Genomic DNA, 13,288 nt, shown 5'->3' on the forward strand with positions numbered 1-13,288 from the left:
GAAACAAATTTTACTGGTGATGAATTATCCCAGAAGTTATTCTGATAAATGATAACGTTGCTGTTTGACACCATTTTCATGTAATAATATATAATAATTCATAATAATACAAGAACAGATTCCCAAACTTCAAACTGTAAAAACTTTTAATAGTGGAAGTGGAAGACATTTTAATATCCAAAAATCAATAAAACAAACTTAAAATGTAAAAGTCTCTAAAGAAAACAATCCTTTAAAAACGTTCAGTTGAAACTAAGATGGAAACTTTTACCATCCAGGTTCTGGATGAAACAGAAAAATTAACCATGTTTATGGAAATTATAAAGGCTGTTTTATCATGTCATTTATTGGTTACTGATTATTGGTTATTGATTATTGATTATTGCGACAGGCTTATAATTATCACAGTTATCAGAAGCTTGAGCAGAACTCCAAAGAACAGGACACGCTGCCTGAAGACGCTCCGTTTTGATTTTGAATAAATTTGCAAAACCATTAAAATGTCATAATAGGATATTGGTGTGTAGAAATTATAATAATTTAATACAATTTGGAGAAAGTCTGTAAGATAAAATGTGGAGAAACTGAAGCGCTGCAAATACTGAATTATAAATAAAAGAAAATATTTTTCCATCTAAAGAAACTGGAAGCAGGTTTCTGTGAGCAGAGAGCAGCTTTTCAGTGGGGAGGAAAAGGTCAGTCTGCTCTTTCTGAGTTCTTCTGTTTTTACCTTTTATTTTCCAGACGTTTCCATGTAACTCAGTCAGACAGTAAAATAACCGTCGCATGTCTACAGAAACACACCAAGTTGAGTGTCTGCTGTCAGATCCCTGTGGAACGCCGCCGGACATGTTTGATGAGAAATCAGATTTAATCCCTGAGCTGCTTCGGTTCATGCAGCATGATGAATCAGCTGAGAGCCGCCACAGCCTCCAACAGGAAGCCGCTGAGATGAAAACAAACCCAGACGCTTCATGTGTTTCAATCAGACGCCTGAGCAACATTTCAATTAGACAGACTTTTATTTTGTAAAAGCTGCAGCTCCTGTTGAGAACAAACAGAAGGAAAATAACAGAGCAACTTTTAAAAATGTTTTCAATCTTCCAAAAAGATGCTATAAAGCTAATATTCATGTTTGTTTCCTCTTTTCTTAAACGCCTTCTGCCTTTCTCAGAACCGTAAAACATTAAAACATTTTAAATGTGTAACTTCTTTGTTTCATTAGTTGCTTCCTCTTCCAATGAACTCCCTTAAAAAGAGATTTTTAATCTCTGTGAGATTTTATTCTGGTTAAATAAAGATAAATAAAAATAAAATAAGTATTAAGTGTTTGTCCATCACTGTGTGGTTTGGTTCATCTGAAAAACACGACAGAACCAGACCGCAGCCAGCCTGCAGAGACGATCATTAGGACTCCATCCAGGACTTTTACAGGCCAAAGGTCAGGGAAAAGGCAGCTAATGTCTCTGCAGACCCCCTAGTGGTCATCTCTGCTGTCTACAGCGTTGTTGAAAGCGGAGGGTTTATTACGTTATCATTTTCTCTGCTGTAACAAAGTGAGTCAAATTAAGGTGGTTCATAAATATCTCATTACTGCCATCTAGTGGTCACGGACAAAAACTGCAAAGTGGAAAGGGACTACCGTAGTTTTGTAACTTTTATAGTGAACAAGCATTTTAATCTGAAATTTTCAGATTAATTTATACTTAGCTTATCAAACCTACAATAAACATTGTGAAAACTTAATAACAAGCGTTAAACCGCCGTTTTTATATTTTACGCCAGCTGCTCTCCAGTTACGGCAGGAAATGCCTTGTGCCTCGTCGTGTTTCATCACTTCCTTTCACACCGGCGCTCCGTCGGCTTTACATCTTTGTAAAGGCTTTTGGGTTGAATTTCTCACTGAAAGGTTTGCAGGTAAAGGTGAGTGTTGAATGAAACACAGAAGGGCTGGAAATCTGCTTCCGCTTCTGTTGGTGTTTTGAGATGAAGTGGATCATCGCCGGAAGGTTTCTGTAGTTAGTTAGTTAGTTAGCTAGTTAGCTTAGCATTGTCAGTGGGAGCCACCTGGCAAGAAGACCCGCCTTAGTGGAGGCCAAAATGTTAAAATGCGAAATTTAAAACTGTTTCCATCTGGAGAGACGGGAACTTTCATATAAACGCATTTCCTTGTATAATGAGAAGCAACAGAACGTTCAGCTAAAGTTAGTGAATAGGTTCAGTCCAGGTTAAGAGTTAAAACCTGTGAGCTGTTTAAAATATATTACTCAAGATCGATAATAATTGTTGCTCAATATGCAAATAAACCAAAATAGTTCTGGATTTGCCGTCATGTTTGCATATTTTTCTGTGACATTGATGTTTGAATAACGCAAAAATTATTTTCGTTATTCAAACGTAAAATCTGATTCTGTAAATTTTCATATTAATATTTAAATATTCTGTTTTTTCTGGACTATGAAAGTAATGAGCAGGACTGCAAGTTGATGTGTTTATTCCCCGTCTAAATGTAGATTTTTTTTTCTGAGCTGATTTATTTATTCATAAAAATGCATAGAAGTTGTGCTGATCTTGGTAATGCTGTTTAATTCTCTTCTGAATGTGCAGCTACACTTTAAAAAGTGCAACAGTCACAAACGTAAATTAAAATGTTTTAAATAAATTTTACTGACACCTAACTTTATATCTTTTTTATTTAAATTATTATTTTTTCCTTATAACCACAAAGTCGCCAAGGAAACCAGTTTAAAAAAACGTTTCTGTTTTTCTGCAGGTTCACTGATGTAACTCAAAGTATTTACAGAAATGATTCGGTTTGAAGAATAAATTAATTTAATCCTTGAAAATGTTTCCAAATTAAATTACAGCAGACTTCTTTCACTCCTTCATGGGTCGATGATGATTAGCCCACTGCGCAATCTGATCAATGCTCTGTGTTTGAGTTCATTGCTGGAGAAATGAGTGCTGCTGTGATCTGAGACCCTGGCCATACGCAGATCAATCGGCTGATTATTAAAGTGCAAAACTTATAAACCATCTGTCTGTTTTGACGTCAGGTCATGGCGAAGTTTCACGCCCCTGTGATCCAGGACAACCCGTCCGGATGGGGCCCCTGCGCCGTCCCAGAGAAGTTCAAGGACATGCCGTACCAACCGTTCAGCAAAGGAGATCGACTGGGGAAGGTTCGTTCTGACGATCGGTTCGTTCTGACGATCGGTTCGTTCTGACGATCGGTTCGTTCTGACGATCGGTGATCGGTTCGTTCTGACGATCGGTTCGTTCTGACGATCGGTTCGTTCTGACGATCGGTTCGTTCTGACGATCGGTTCGTTCTGACGATCGGTTCGTTCTGACGATCGGTGATCGGTTCGTTCTGACGATCGGTTCGTTCTGACGATCGGTTCGTTCTGACGATCGGTTCGTTCTGACGATCGGTTCGTTCTGACGATCGGTGATCGGTTCGTTCTGTCTGAACCGCTCTGATCTCCAGTTGGTTCCTCACTCTGTGTGTTTTGGTTCTGGCAGGTCGCTGACTGGACCGGAGCAACTTACCAAGACAAGAGATACACCAGTGAGTGAAACGGCGGCTTCAAGCGCCGCCCTGAGATAAACATGGAGATGAACTTTTGATAAACAGTTTTATATGAAGAGCAACTTTTAGACATTCAGTCAGAATCAGGTCAGGCTTTTTAAAGACCGGCCAGAAAACTGCAATTGGTGCAGCTCTAGTTTATTTTATAGAAATTATTATTTTAGAGTTAAAGATTAGTCAGCCTTGTAAACAAGTAATCTATTGATTATTCTGATGATTAATCAAGTAAAAACTTGTTCTGTTGTAGCTTCTTAAGCTAGAAAAAAGATAAAATGCTGCTAATGAACAATTCAGTTCCTTTTTTAAATAATAAACATTTTATTGCTTTAAAACAATTTAGCCTTCACTTTAGTCTCAAGTTTGAAGTCTGATACAACTTTTTCATAAAATAGATATTTCCACTTAACTTTAGTTCTTGTTGATCAGCAGGTTCATGTCATGTTGGCCAAAGTGAATTTCTTTGTTCCTGTAAAACAAACGCACGCTTTGCTCCGTTAGCCGTTAGCTCCAAGCAGAGACAGGAAGTTTCCTGATGAGGCGTTTGAGGACTGACTGAGCTGTGGGATCTTTCTGTTTAGTTCAGTGATCCCTTCTTCCTGTCAGCCTCCTTCTGCAGCTGCTAGCAGCACTTAGCTTTTGCTAACAGCTAGCTGATAGGTGCACAAAACTCTAAATGGTAAAACGTAGTTTAACGAAGTCTAGAGGAAGTTTAACAACCGAGGATTATTCTATGAATGGCTCCGGTCCTCCAGTCGTGTGTTTCAGTCATCAGTCTGGTTTCTCCTGTTGTTTTCAGATAAATATTCGTCTCAGTTCGGCGGCGGCAGTCAGTACGCTTACTTCCACGAGGAAGATGAGACGAGCTTCCAGCTGGTGGACACGGCCAAAACGCAGAAGACGGCGTACCAGAGGAACCGCATGCGCTTTGCTCAGGTAACACAGAACCGGCAGAACCTCAGCAGAACCACAGGAACCAGTCGGATTAAAGGTTCTGTAACTGTTTCCACAGAGGAACCTGCGCAGAGACAAGGACCGCAGGAATCTGACCCAGTTCAACATGCAGACGCTCCCGAAGAGCGCCAAGCAGAAGGAGAGGTGAGACCCGCCTGACGGCGCCGGGCGGAGAGTCGGTGGGATTAAAGGCTTAATGCGGGTTTGTGTTCAGGGATCGGATGCGTCTGCAGAAGAAGTTCCAGAAGCAGTTTGGAGTCCGACAGAAGTGGGACCAGAAGTCTCAGGTAGTTTTACTGACACTCAAGAAAAGTAGATAAAATGAATCTGAGCTGAATCCTGAAAATCTGATCAAAGTTCATCAGGAAAATCGTTTTTCCTTCATATCAGCAACAGAAAGCTGAACGTCTGATTAAAACATCAGTTTGATCACATCAGGTTTCGTGTTAAAGCTTTCATATGCTCATGCATTCACGATGAATCGATTATTGAAATGATCAAAATCTTTTTTCTAACATTCAGTTATATTTTAGCAGCTTATTTAGTTTAAAAGTCGCTGAAATGTAACTGCAGTAAAACTTTAAAACAATAAAATCTGAAACAACTCAGAAGAAATAAATGAACAAATCAGACGCAGATAAAAGAATTGGTTTAAATGTGTTGGGGCTGAAATGATTAATGTGATCAATCGATTATTGATTATTGTGTCTGTGCTGCAGGCCCAGCTGAAGCCCAGAGACTCGTCTGTGGAGGTTCGGAGCGACTGGGAGGTGAAGGAGGAGATGGACTTCCCCCGACTGATGAAGATGAGATACATGGAGGTGTCCGACCCGGTCGACATGTAGGTGGCGCCGATCTGCTCACCGTCGCTAAATCAGACAAAACTGGTGTCAAATTAATCCGACTGCGTTTATGCATCAAATTTTCTTTGTTTGTCCCGCTGTCATTTTAAGGATATTAATGTTTCCAGAGGTCATGAAAGGTCAACCTGCCCCCCCACATTACTCAAATCTAATAACGTCTGCTGCTTTTCCTTTGAAGATATTGATGATGACCTCTGAAAACATTAATATACGTTTGACACCAATTTTGTTACATGTGAAGCAGGGATGGAGGCGACCTCCTGAGGTTTGGGAGCGGAGCCACAGGGTGACCTCCTGAGGTTTGGGGGCGGAGCCTCAGGGTGACCTCCTGAGGTTTGGGGGCGGAGCCTCAGGGTGACCTCCTGAGGTTTGGGGGCGGAGCCTCAGGGTGAGCCCCTGAGGTTTGGGGCGGAGCCTCAGGGTGAGCCCCTGAGGTTTGGGGCGGAGCCTCAGGTGACCCCCTGAGGTTTGGGTATTTGGGGGCGGAGCCTCAGGGTGACCCCCCCCTGAGGTTTGGGGGCGGAGCCTCAAGTGACCCCCTGAGGTTTGGGTATTTGGGGGCGGAGCGTTGAAGTGGCGCTGTGTTTCCTGCAGAGAGTGCTGCGGTGCACTGGAATACTACGACAAGGCCTTCGACCGCGTCACCACCCGCAACGAGAAGCAGCTGAAGAGCATCAAGAGGATCTTCCACACCGTCACCACCACCGACGACCCGGTCATCAGAAAGGTAAGCCCCGCTCCTCACGACCACGCCGCTCTGCAGAGGTCAGCGGGTCAACCCTGTCCGTCTCTCGTCTCCAGCTGGCCAAGACACAGGGCAACGTGTTCGCCACCGACGCCATCCTGGCCACGCTGATGTGCTGCACGCGCTCAGTCAACTCCTGGGACATCATCGTCCAGAGAGTCGGCAACAAGCTGTTCTTTGACAAGAGGGACAACTCCGACTTTGGTCAGACTTCCACCAGTTTAAATCTTCAGTTAAATGTTTCAGTTCTAACTCAGAGCTGCTTTCTTTCTGCAGCTGAAAGCTGTTAGTACAGCTTTAAACCAGAACTAGCCCCTCCCCAGACGCTTAGCCCCTCCCCAGAAGCTTAGCCCCTCCCCAGACGCTTAGCCCCGCCCCAGACGCTTAGCCCCGCCCCAGACGCTTAGCCCCGCCCCAGACGCTTATAGTATAACAGTAGACAAGTCTGTCTGCTGTTATTATATCTAACTGCTTAATAAGTTACAACAGAAAACTAAATAAATAAATGAACGTCTTATGCTAATGACAATTAAGCTAACCATATTTTTGAAGAAAAAACCTCAATGATTTGGTCCAATCGGGTTCTTGAGACGCCTTTTTTTTTTTTTTTTTTTTTTTTGGGAAACGCCAAAGAGACGGGGCGGGGCCAAGCATTAGCTGAGTGTCAGGAGTCATTAGAGGGAAGGACTATTACCAACTTGGCAACTTTTAAAACTCTTAATGACGTTTTGAAAAAGCAACAAATCTACAGACTTGGTTCTTTAGAGGTTTTGAGGCAGCTGTTGGCGCCGCGGCTTCAGGAGAAGATGCTGAGTTTCAATCTGTGGATTCCTGGACAGGCATGAAGCTTCTCCAAGTTCCCTCCTACAGTCATTAAAAGCCTTTAGCTGGAGGAACTAAACAGCCCTGATGGACCTGTTCAGGTTACCATTCAGGTGGAAGTCCCGTTCAGCTGTTTGTCCTTTTCTCCAGATCTGCTGACGGTGAGCGAAACAGCCAACGAGCCTCCGCAGGACGAAGGGAACTCCTTCAACTCCCCCCGTAACCTGGCCATGGAGGCCACCTACATCAACCACAACTTCAGCCAGCAGTGTTTACGCATGGTAAGCCCCGCCCCCTGGCCCCACCTGGCCCACGGCGTCACGCTGACGACCAATCACGTTTCATCCTCTGCGTTCAGGGCGGAGAGAGACACAAGTTCCCGAACCCCAACCCGTTTGTGGAGGAGGACATGGACAAGAGCGAGGTGGCGTCTGTGGCGTACAGGTAGCGACCGGAGTGGTTCTGATCCGCTGTGTGGTACCGGACTGGTTCTGATCCACTGTGTGATCCAGGTACCGCCACTGGAAGCTGGGAGAAGACATCGACCTGATCGTGCGCTGTGAGCATGACGGCGTGATGACCGGCGCCAATGGAGAAGTGTCCTTCATCAACGTGAAGACGCTGAACGAGTGGGACTCCAGGGTAAGAGGACGCCACGCTGGACACTTCCTGTCAAAACAGTCACACAAAGTTTCCTGTTCATAAAAACTGCTTCAGTTCCTCCAGTTGTTCATAGATATTAATGTAAAATCACCAGATCTCCACATTATTTCATGCTAATAGATAATTGTGAGTTTATTGCAAATTTTTATCAAAAATACTCAAAACTTTTGGTTTAAGTGATTCTTATTCTCACCTGCAGGTGGCAGTGTTTCTAACTTCAACTCAATGGTTGACAGAATATTTTCTGTCTGATCAGATTTTGACAAAGTCTTAGACTTGTAGTAGTTCACACCCCTGACCACCAGGTGGAGACATTTTAAATTTTACCCAAAGAGTAACTAAATCAGAACAATATTATGAACAGGCTGCATGCTGGGGGATTTCCTCCCACCGCTCCTCGCTCAGAGGGTTTATCCAACTTCTGATCGATTCAGTTGGAGAAATGTTCCCCGATTTCAAAATTTGGTTAAAATGTTGCTTGTAATTCCAGGACAAAATGACTAAAAAGAGGTGAGATCCTGAAGGTCCAGCCTTCTCTTCCATATTTAAACAACCAGAGGTTTTTTTCTCCTCTACGAAGTTGAGTTAGAGCTGAACTGGGTTCTGTGGTTTGTTCCCAGTACTGCAACGGGGTGGACTGGCGTCAGAAGCTGGACTCCCAGAGAGGCGCCGTCCTGGCCACCGAGCTGAAGAACAACAGCTACAAGCTGGCCCGCTGGACCTGCTGCGCCATGCTGGCCGGCTCCGAGTACCTGAAGCTGGGGTGAGGATCGCTCCGCTTTAGCTCCTAGGTCAAAGGTCAGCGCGTAACCAGACCGTCCCGCCCGCAGGTACGTCTCCCGCTACCACGTGAAGGACTCGTCCCGCCACGTCATCCTGGGAACCCAGCAGTTCAAACCCAACGAGTTCGCCAGCCAGATCAACCTGAGCATGGAGAACGCCTGGGGCATCCTGCGCTGCGTCATCGACATCTGCCGCAAGCTGGACGAGGGGAAGTACCTGATCCTGAAGGACCCCAACAAGGTGAGACCCCGCCCACGGCCAGTAGGCCCCGCCCACGGCCAGTAGGCCACAGCCAGTAGGCCCTGGCCAGTAGGCCCCGCCCACGGCCAGTAGGCCCCGCCCACGGCCAGTAGGCCCCGCCCACGGCCAGTAGGCCCCGCCCACAGCCAGTAGGCCCCGCCCACAGCCAGTAGGCCCCGCCCACGGCCAGTAGGCCCCGCCCACGGCCAGTAGGCCCCGCCCACGGCCAGTAGGCCCCGCCCCGGCCAGTAGGCCCCGCCCACGGCCAGTAGGCCCCGGCCAGTAGGCCCCGCCCACGGCCAGTAGGCCCCGCCCCGGCCAGTAGGCCCCGCCCACGGCCAGTAGGCCCCGCCCACAGCCACAACCCGCCGCTGATCGCCTCCCTTTGTCTCCTGCAGCAAGTGATCCGGGTCTACAGCCTGCCTGAGGGAACCTTCAGCTCCGACGAAGAAGAGGAGGAAGAGGAGGATGAAGAGGATGAGGAGGAGGAAGGTGAGCTCCTGGTTTATTTTTGTCTCCTTCCTCTGCTGCTTCAGTTCGTTTACTTGGAGCAACAGAAGCTGCGTTTCCATTAATGTTCTCAAAAATGTGTTGATATTTTGCTCATGTCAAAAAAACACTTTTATGAAATTATGGTTTTACTTTGAATAAAAAACTAAATTAAAATCACATGTAAAGAAGTTTGTTCACACGGTAACAAGGCACTCCAATAACTTCCTGTTGTTAGACCTTTCACAATAAAGCAATTAATTGCATTAGGGCTGAAACGATTCCTCGAATGATTCGAGTACCTCGATTACTAAAATTCCTCGAGGAAAATTTACCTGCCTCGAAGCTTCGTTAATTTATGTTTTATTAGTTAGCGCACCGTGTTCCGGCCGGGACTTCATTTGCGTTGCGCGGAGCTCTCACTTCCGCCTCTGAGTTGTTGACAAAAGCTAAGTCTCAGCGGCATAAAGTCCAATTTTCAAGATTGGCCCGTGGGGATTTTATTGATTGATGATAATGCCCGACTTTTTATCGTTTTTGGGGAGCCAATAAGCATCCTTAAAATGACTGGGGGATGCCTGGAGTACGGCAGCATTTCTCCTCCGGGGCTGCTGGTTGAAAGCGAACGGCGGGAAGAGCGCTGAGGTGAGCGGATAGACTGAACAGGGCGGGCGGCTGAGTAGCTGATGCTTACCGTGTAAATGTAGCTTTACCGACGAACCGCACAATAAATTTCATATCCCGGTCTGAAGAAACGGGTGGCGGAGCGCATCGTACATGGCTGGTAGATGAGTTTCTGAGTGTGACCAGTGAAGGTGTCGTAAATATCCCGTATTGCTTCCCCCCGTGTTCGTCCCCCGGTCTAACGGTTCGTCAGTCCGCTGGTCTATTTCCTCCCCTCCACCCCATGTTCGTTCATTCGCCCTCTCCTCCCACTCCAGGCGGCATTTCCCGTATTTTCAAACCCAAAGCGTGACAGGTTAGGTGGCAAGGTGAGTTTAATTAATCTATTAAACTCACTGAAGATGAATACATAAACTAAAAGCTGGATTGTAGACATTTTTTATAAGCATATTTGTGAGCCTGCCTCTTTGTTATTAAATTCAATATAATTTCAGATTTTTCTATAACTTTTCTTCTGGTTAACTTAGAAAGTGAGCTATTATTGTTACAGGTTAGTTTTCTAAACTACAAAAAAGCAACTGTTAGGGATGCTCAAATATGAAAAATTGGACTGATATTGATATCTGATAGTAACACTGGTATTATGCCAGATTTACCAATATTTCATTTTAGAATTTTTTTTTATCCGATTACTCGATTAATCGTAAGAATAATCGATAGATTACTCGATTACTAAAATATTCGTTTACAACAGCCCTAAATTGCATCATAAATGACAAACTCCATAATTTCCATTTGCAGGATTTATGGCTTTTCTCTCTTTCTACCTAAAACTGGATGATGAAAGTCTTTTGGTCCCACTGAACCTTTTTAGAATCATTTTATGTTCATAATTCATTCTTAGTTGTTTCTATTATTTTGTTTTTGATATTTAAATGTCTTCCAGCTCCAGTGTTAAAGTAGAATTTAAGTTTATTGATCTTTGATAATTAATTCTTCTATTATTATCACCATTATTGGCACCCATGAAGTTTTAATATAACCGAATATTTACTGAATATTTCATCAAGTGAAACATCATTTTACTGCTGATGGCTTGTGCCTGATGCAAAACAGCAAAAGATAAAAAACATTTAAAACGATAAACATTATGAGGAAAACAAAGAAAAACATCATTTTTACCACATCAGTGGTATTGGCACCCTTTGCTGCTAATCGGTATGAAACCCAGTTCGGCTCACCTGTTGCAAATCACACATAAAGATCACTTGTGATGAACTGCCTCCACACATGACATGAATTAACCAATGAATGATCATGCTGGTCCATCTCCACATGTGACAATGGTAAAGACAAAGGATCTGTCTGAGGACATAAGAAATGCTATTATTTTCAAGCACAAGTCCTCCAAAGGATATAAAGCCATCTCCAAAGACCTTGGTATCCCTGTTCCAACGGTGCGTAATGTTATTAATAAGTTTTCCAGGCATGGAACGATCAAGAACCTCCCTGGCCGTGGGGGGAAGAGAAAAACTGATGACAGAAGTCTCCGACGGTTGGTGCGAGTGGTGGAAAAACCACCACGTCTCGCATCTAAAGGCCTAAAGACCAGCCTGGAGCCGTCTGGTGTGATTAACAAGTACCACACGCCGCACTCTAAACAAAGTGGGGCTTTATGGGCGGAGGCCCAGGAAGACCCCACTGCTGAAGAAAAGACATAAAAAAGAAGTTTGATCTTCACAAAAGAGAACCTGGACAAACCTCAATCCTTCTGGAAAACGATTTATGGACAGATGAAACAGAAGTGGAGCTTTTCAGTAAATCACACAAACAGTGAGTTTACAGACGGAGCAATGAAGCCTTTAAAGAAAAGAACACCATACCAACAGTCAAGCATGGTGGAGGATCCATAATGCTGTGGGGCTGCTTTGCGGCATCTGGTACTGGAGGCCTGGACCGTATCACAGGCATCATGAAATCAGAAGATTATCAACCAATCCTAGAGTGAAGTGTAAGGAAACTTGGTTTGTGGCGAAGATCCTGATCCTCCAGCAAGACGACGACCCAAAGCAGCCCGGCCTGGTTGGGAGGGAAAACGGACTTTTTAAAACGGCCAGCAACGAGTCCTGATCTCAGTCCAGCTGAAAATCTTTGGGTGGAGCTGAAATTGGAGAAAGGAACCCTGCAAATGTACAAGAGCTTGAGCAGATTGCAAAAGAAGTGTGGGAGAAAATGAGAAGTGGAAGAAGCTTATAGATGCTATAAGAAACGTTTGGAGGCTCATTGCTGCCAAATATTAAAGACGGTGTCAATATTAGTGCACATGCTGGTTTTCTGTTTTGTCCTTTGGAATTAAAATATTTATGTTGAAATGATAAATGTCTTTGTTAAATTAAAGATCCTGCTGATGTAGGTTTTGAACATTTCCATTTATTTCTGAAGATATTCGCTCCGGTCATGAGGGTGTCACTAATGCTGATCAGATTCTAACATCACTGTTTGCTTACCTGCTGACTTTAACTCAGTTCTTTGTAAATTAAGATGTTTTTATATGTAAAGTGTTTGTTTTATGGGTAAAAGTTTCAGTTCTAAGTATCATATTTTGTTCTCATTCCAGATGAAGAGAATTAATGCAGCGTTTGCTTCGTTGACCAGATCTGCCTCCATCTTTACAAAAACAATTTAACTCCCATTAAATTTCAATAAAGACAAGTCGGGCAAATTAATGCGTCATGTTTTTATTGTTTTGTTTGGTTTTTACAGAAATGGGTCGATATTCTCACAAGTTGATCCATAAAGAATAAAGTTCAGACAAATGAAAATAATGTTGGGATTTGAACTGAACTGTCAGTAAATATGAAGTTTCAACTGTTGCATGCAGGTAAATGAATATAAATATTTCTGACTGACCTTAGAGTGAAGCGATGCGGCTCTTCATGCAGGAGACGAGCCTGAGGTCAGGAAGCTCTGTGACCTCCAGGTCACCTGCACCGTCGGCGGCCATTTTGACTTTGTGTCACAATCTTTCAAGGTTGTGGTTTCACTTCTTTAGTTATTTATCTTCCTTCCACTCAACTTTCCAAACCAGCTTTTCTTTGGGAAAAGCAACAACATTTCCTTTTTCATTAATTATGCATTTTTGATGAATTGATATTTAATTTGAAAGCTGTAAGAAGCTTCTGGATGACGGAGTGATTAGTTTTTATGTGTAATTTTAGGGATGTAAAATGTGGCGGTCAGCCCAGAGAGGAACAGTTTAAATGGAAATGAGTCAGAAAGGCTCTTGGTTGACCTCTGACCCAGATAACATTAAGGTCCAGCTCAGCATTCAAATGTTCAGTTGCTCCTCTATTCAAATCCTCCTCCACCAACGACTCTTCATCACTCCGTCTCCGCTTATCGCCGTCCGACCGCAGGACGTCCCGACCTGAACAGAGGAGCAGCGTTTGTCTTCAGGACCTCAGGTGAGCTGATAAACCCCTCTGGTTGGCTCAGGTGAGCCTTCCTGTTCCTGCT

General features: G+C 44.0%; 1 protein-coding gene across 2 annotated transcripts; it reads left to right on the forward strand.

Annotated features, from left to right (window-relative positions):
- Positions 1 to 1,809: 1,809 nt before the first annotated feature.
- On the forward strand, positions 1,810 to 12,494 carry eif3d (eukaryotic translation initiation factor 3, subunit D). Of its 2 annotated transcripts, none has more exons than XM_088007816.1 (16): positions 1,810 to 1,923; positions 3,057 to 3,182; positions 3,526 to 3,571; positions 4,389 to 4,525; positions 4,602 to 4,687; positions 4,758 to 4,830; positions 5,263 to 5,384; positions 6,001 to 6,133; positions 6,208 to 6,355; positions 7,124 to 7,254; positions 7,332 to 7,417; positions 7,486 to 7,615; positions 8,257 to 8,399; positions 8,467 to 8,659; positions 9,058 to 9,151; positions 12,390 to 12,494. In XM_088007816.1, exons 2-16 carry the CDS (start codon positions 3,060 to 3,062, stop codon positions 12,401 to 12,403), a joined length of 1,659 nt encoding a protein of 552 aa, XP_087863942.1. In that variant the 5' UTR covers positions 1,810 to 1,923; positions 3,057 to 3,059; the 3' UTR covers positions 12,404 to 12,494. The 2 variants fall into 2 exon arrangements, with proteins under 2 accessions (XP_087863942.1, XP_087863941.1); XM_088007815.1 differs by having other exon boundaries at positions 1,864 to 1,917.
- The last annotated feature ends 794 nt before the right edge of the window (positions 12,495 to 13,288 follow it).

Source organism: Poecilia mexicana, unplaced genomic scaffold, assembly GCF_051168715.1.
Source record: "Poecilia mexicana isolate PSO_F unplaced genomic scaffold, ASM5116871v1 scaffold_8, whole genome shotgun sequence".
Taxonomy (NCBI): Eukaryota; Metazoa; Chordata; class Actinopteri; order Cyprinodontiformes; family Poeciliidae; genus Poecilia; species Poecilia mexicana.

Coding starts and splice junctions, on each gene's coding strand:
- eif3d (XM_088007816.1), top strand. CDS start 3,060: ATGGCGAAGTTTCACGCCCCTGTGATCCAGGACAACCCGTCCGGATGG. Junction 7,255..7,331: donor GCCAGCAGTGTTTACGCATG/GTAAGCCCCGCC, acceptor CTCTGCGTTCAG/GGCGGAGAGAGACACAAGTT. Junction 8,660..9,057: donor TCCTGAAGGACCCCAACAAG/GTGAGACCCCGC, acceptor TGTCTCCTGCAG/CAAGTGATCCGGGTCTACAG.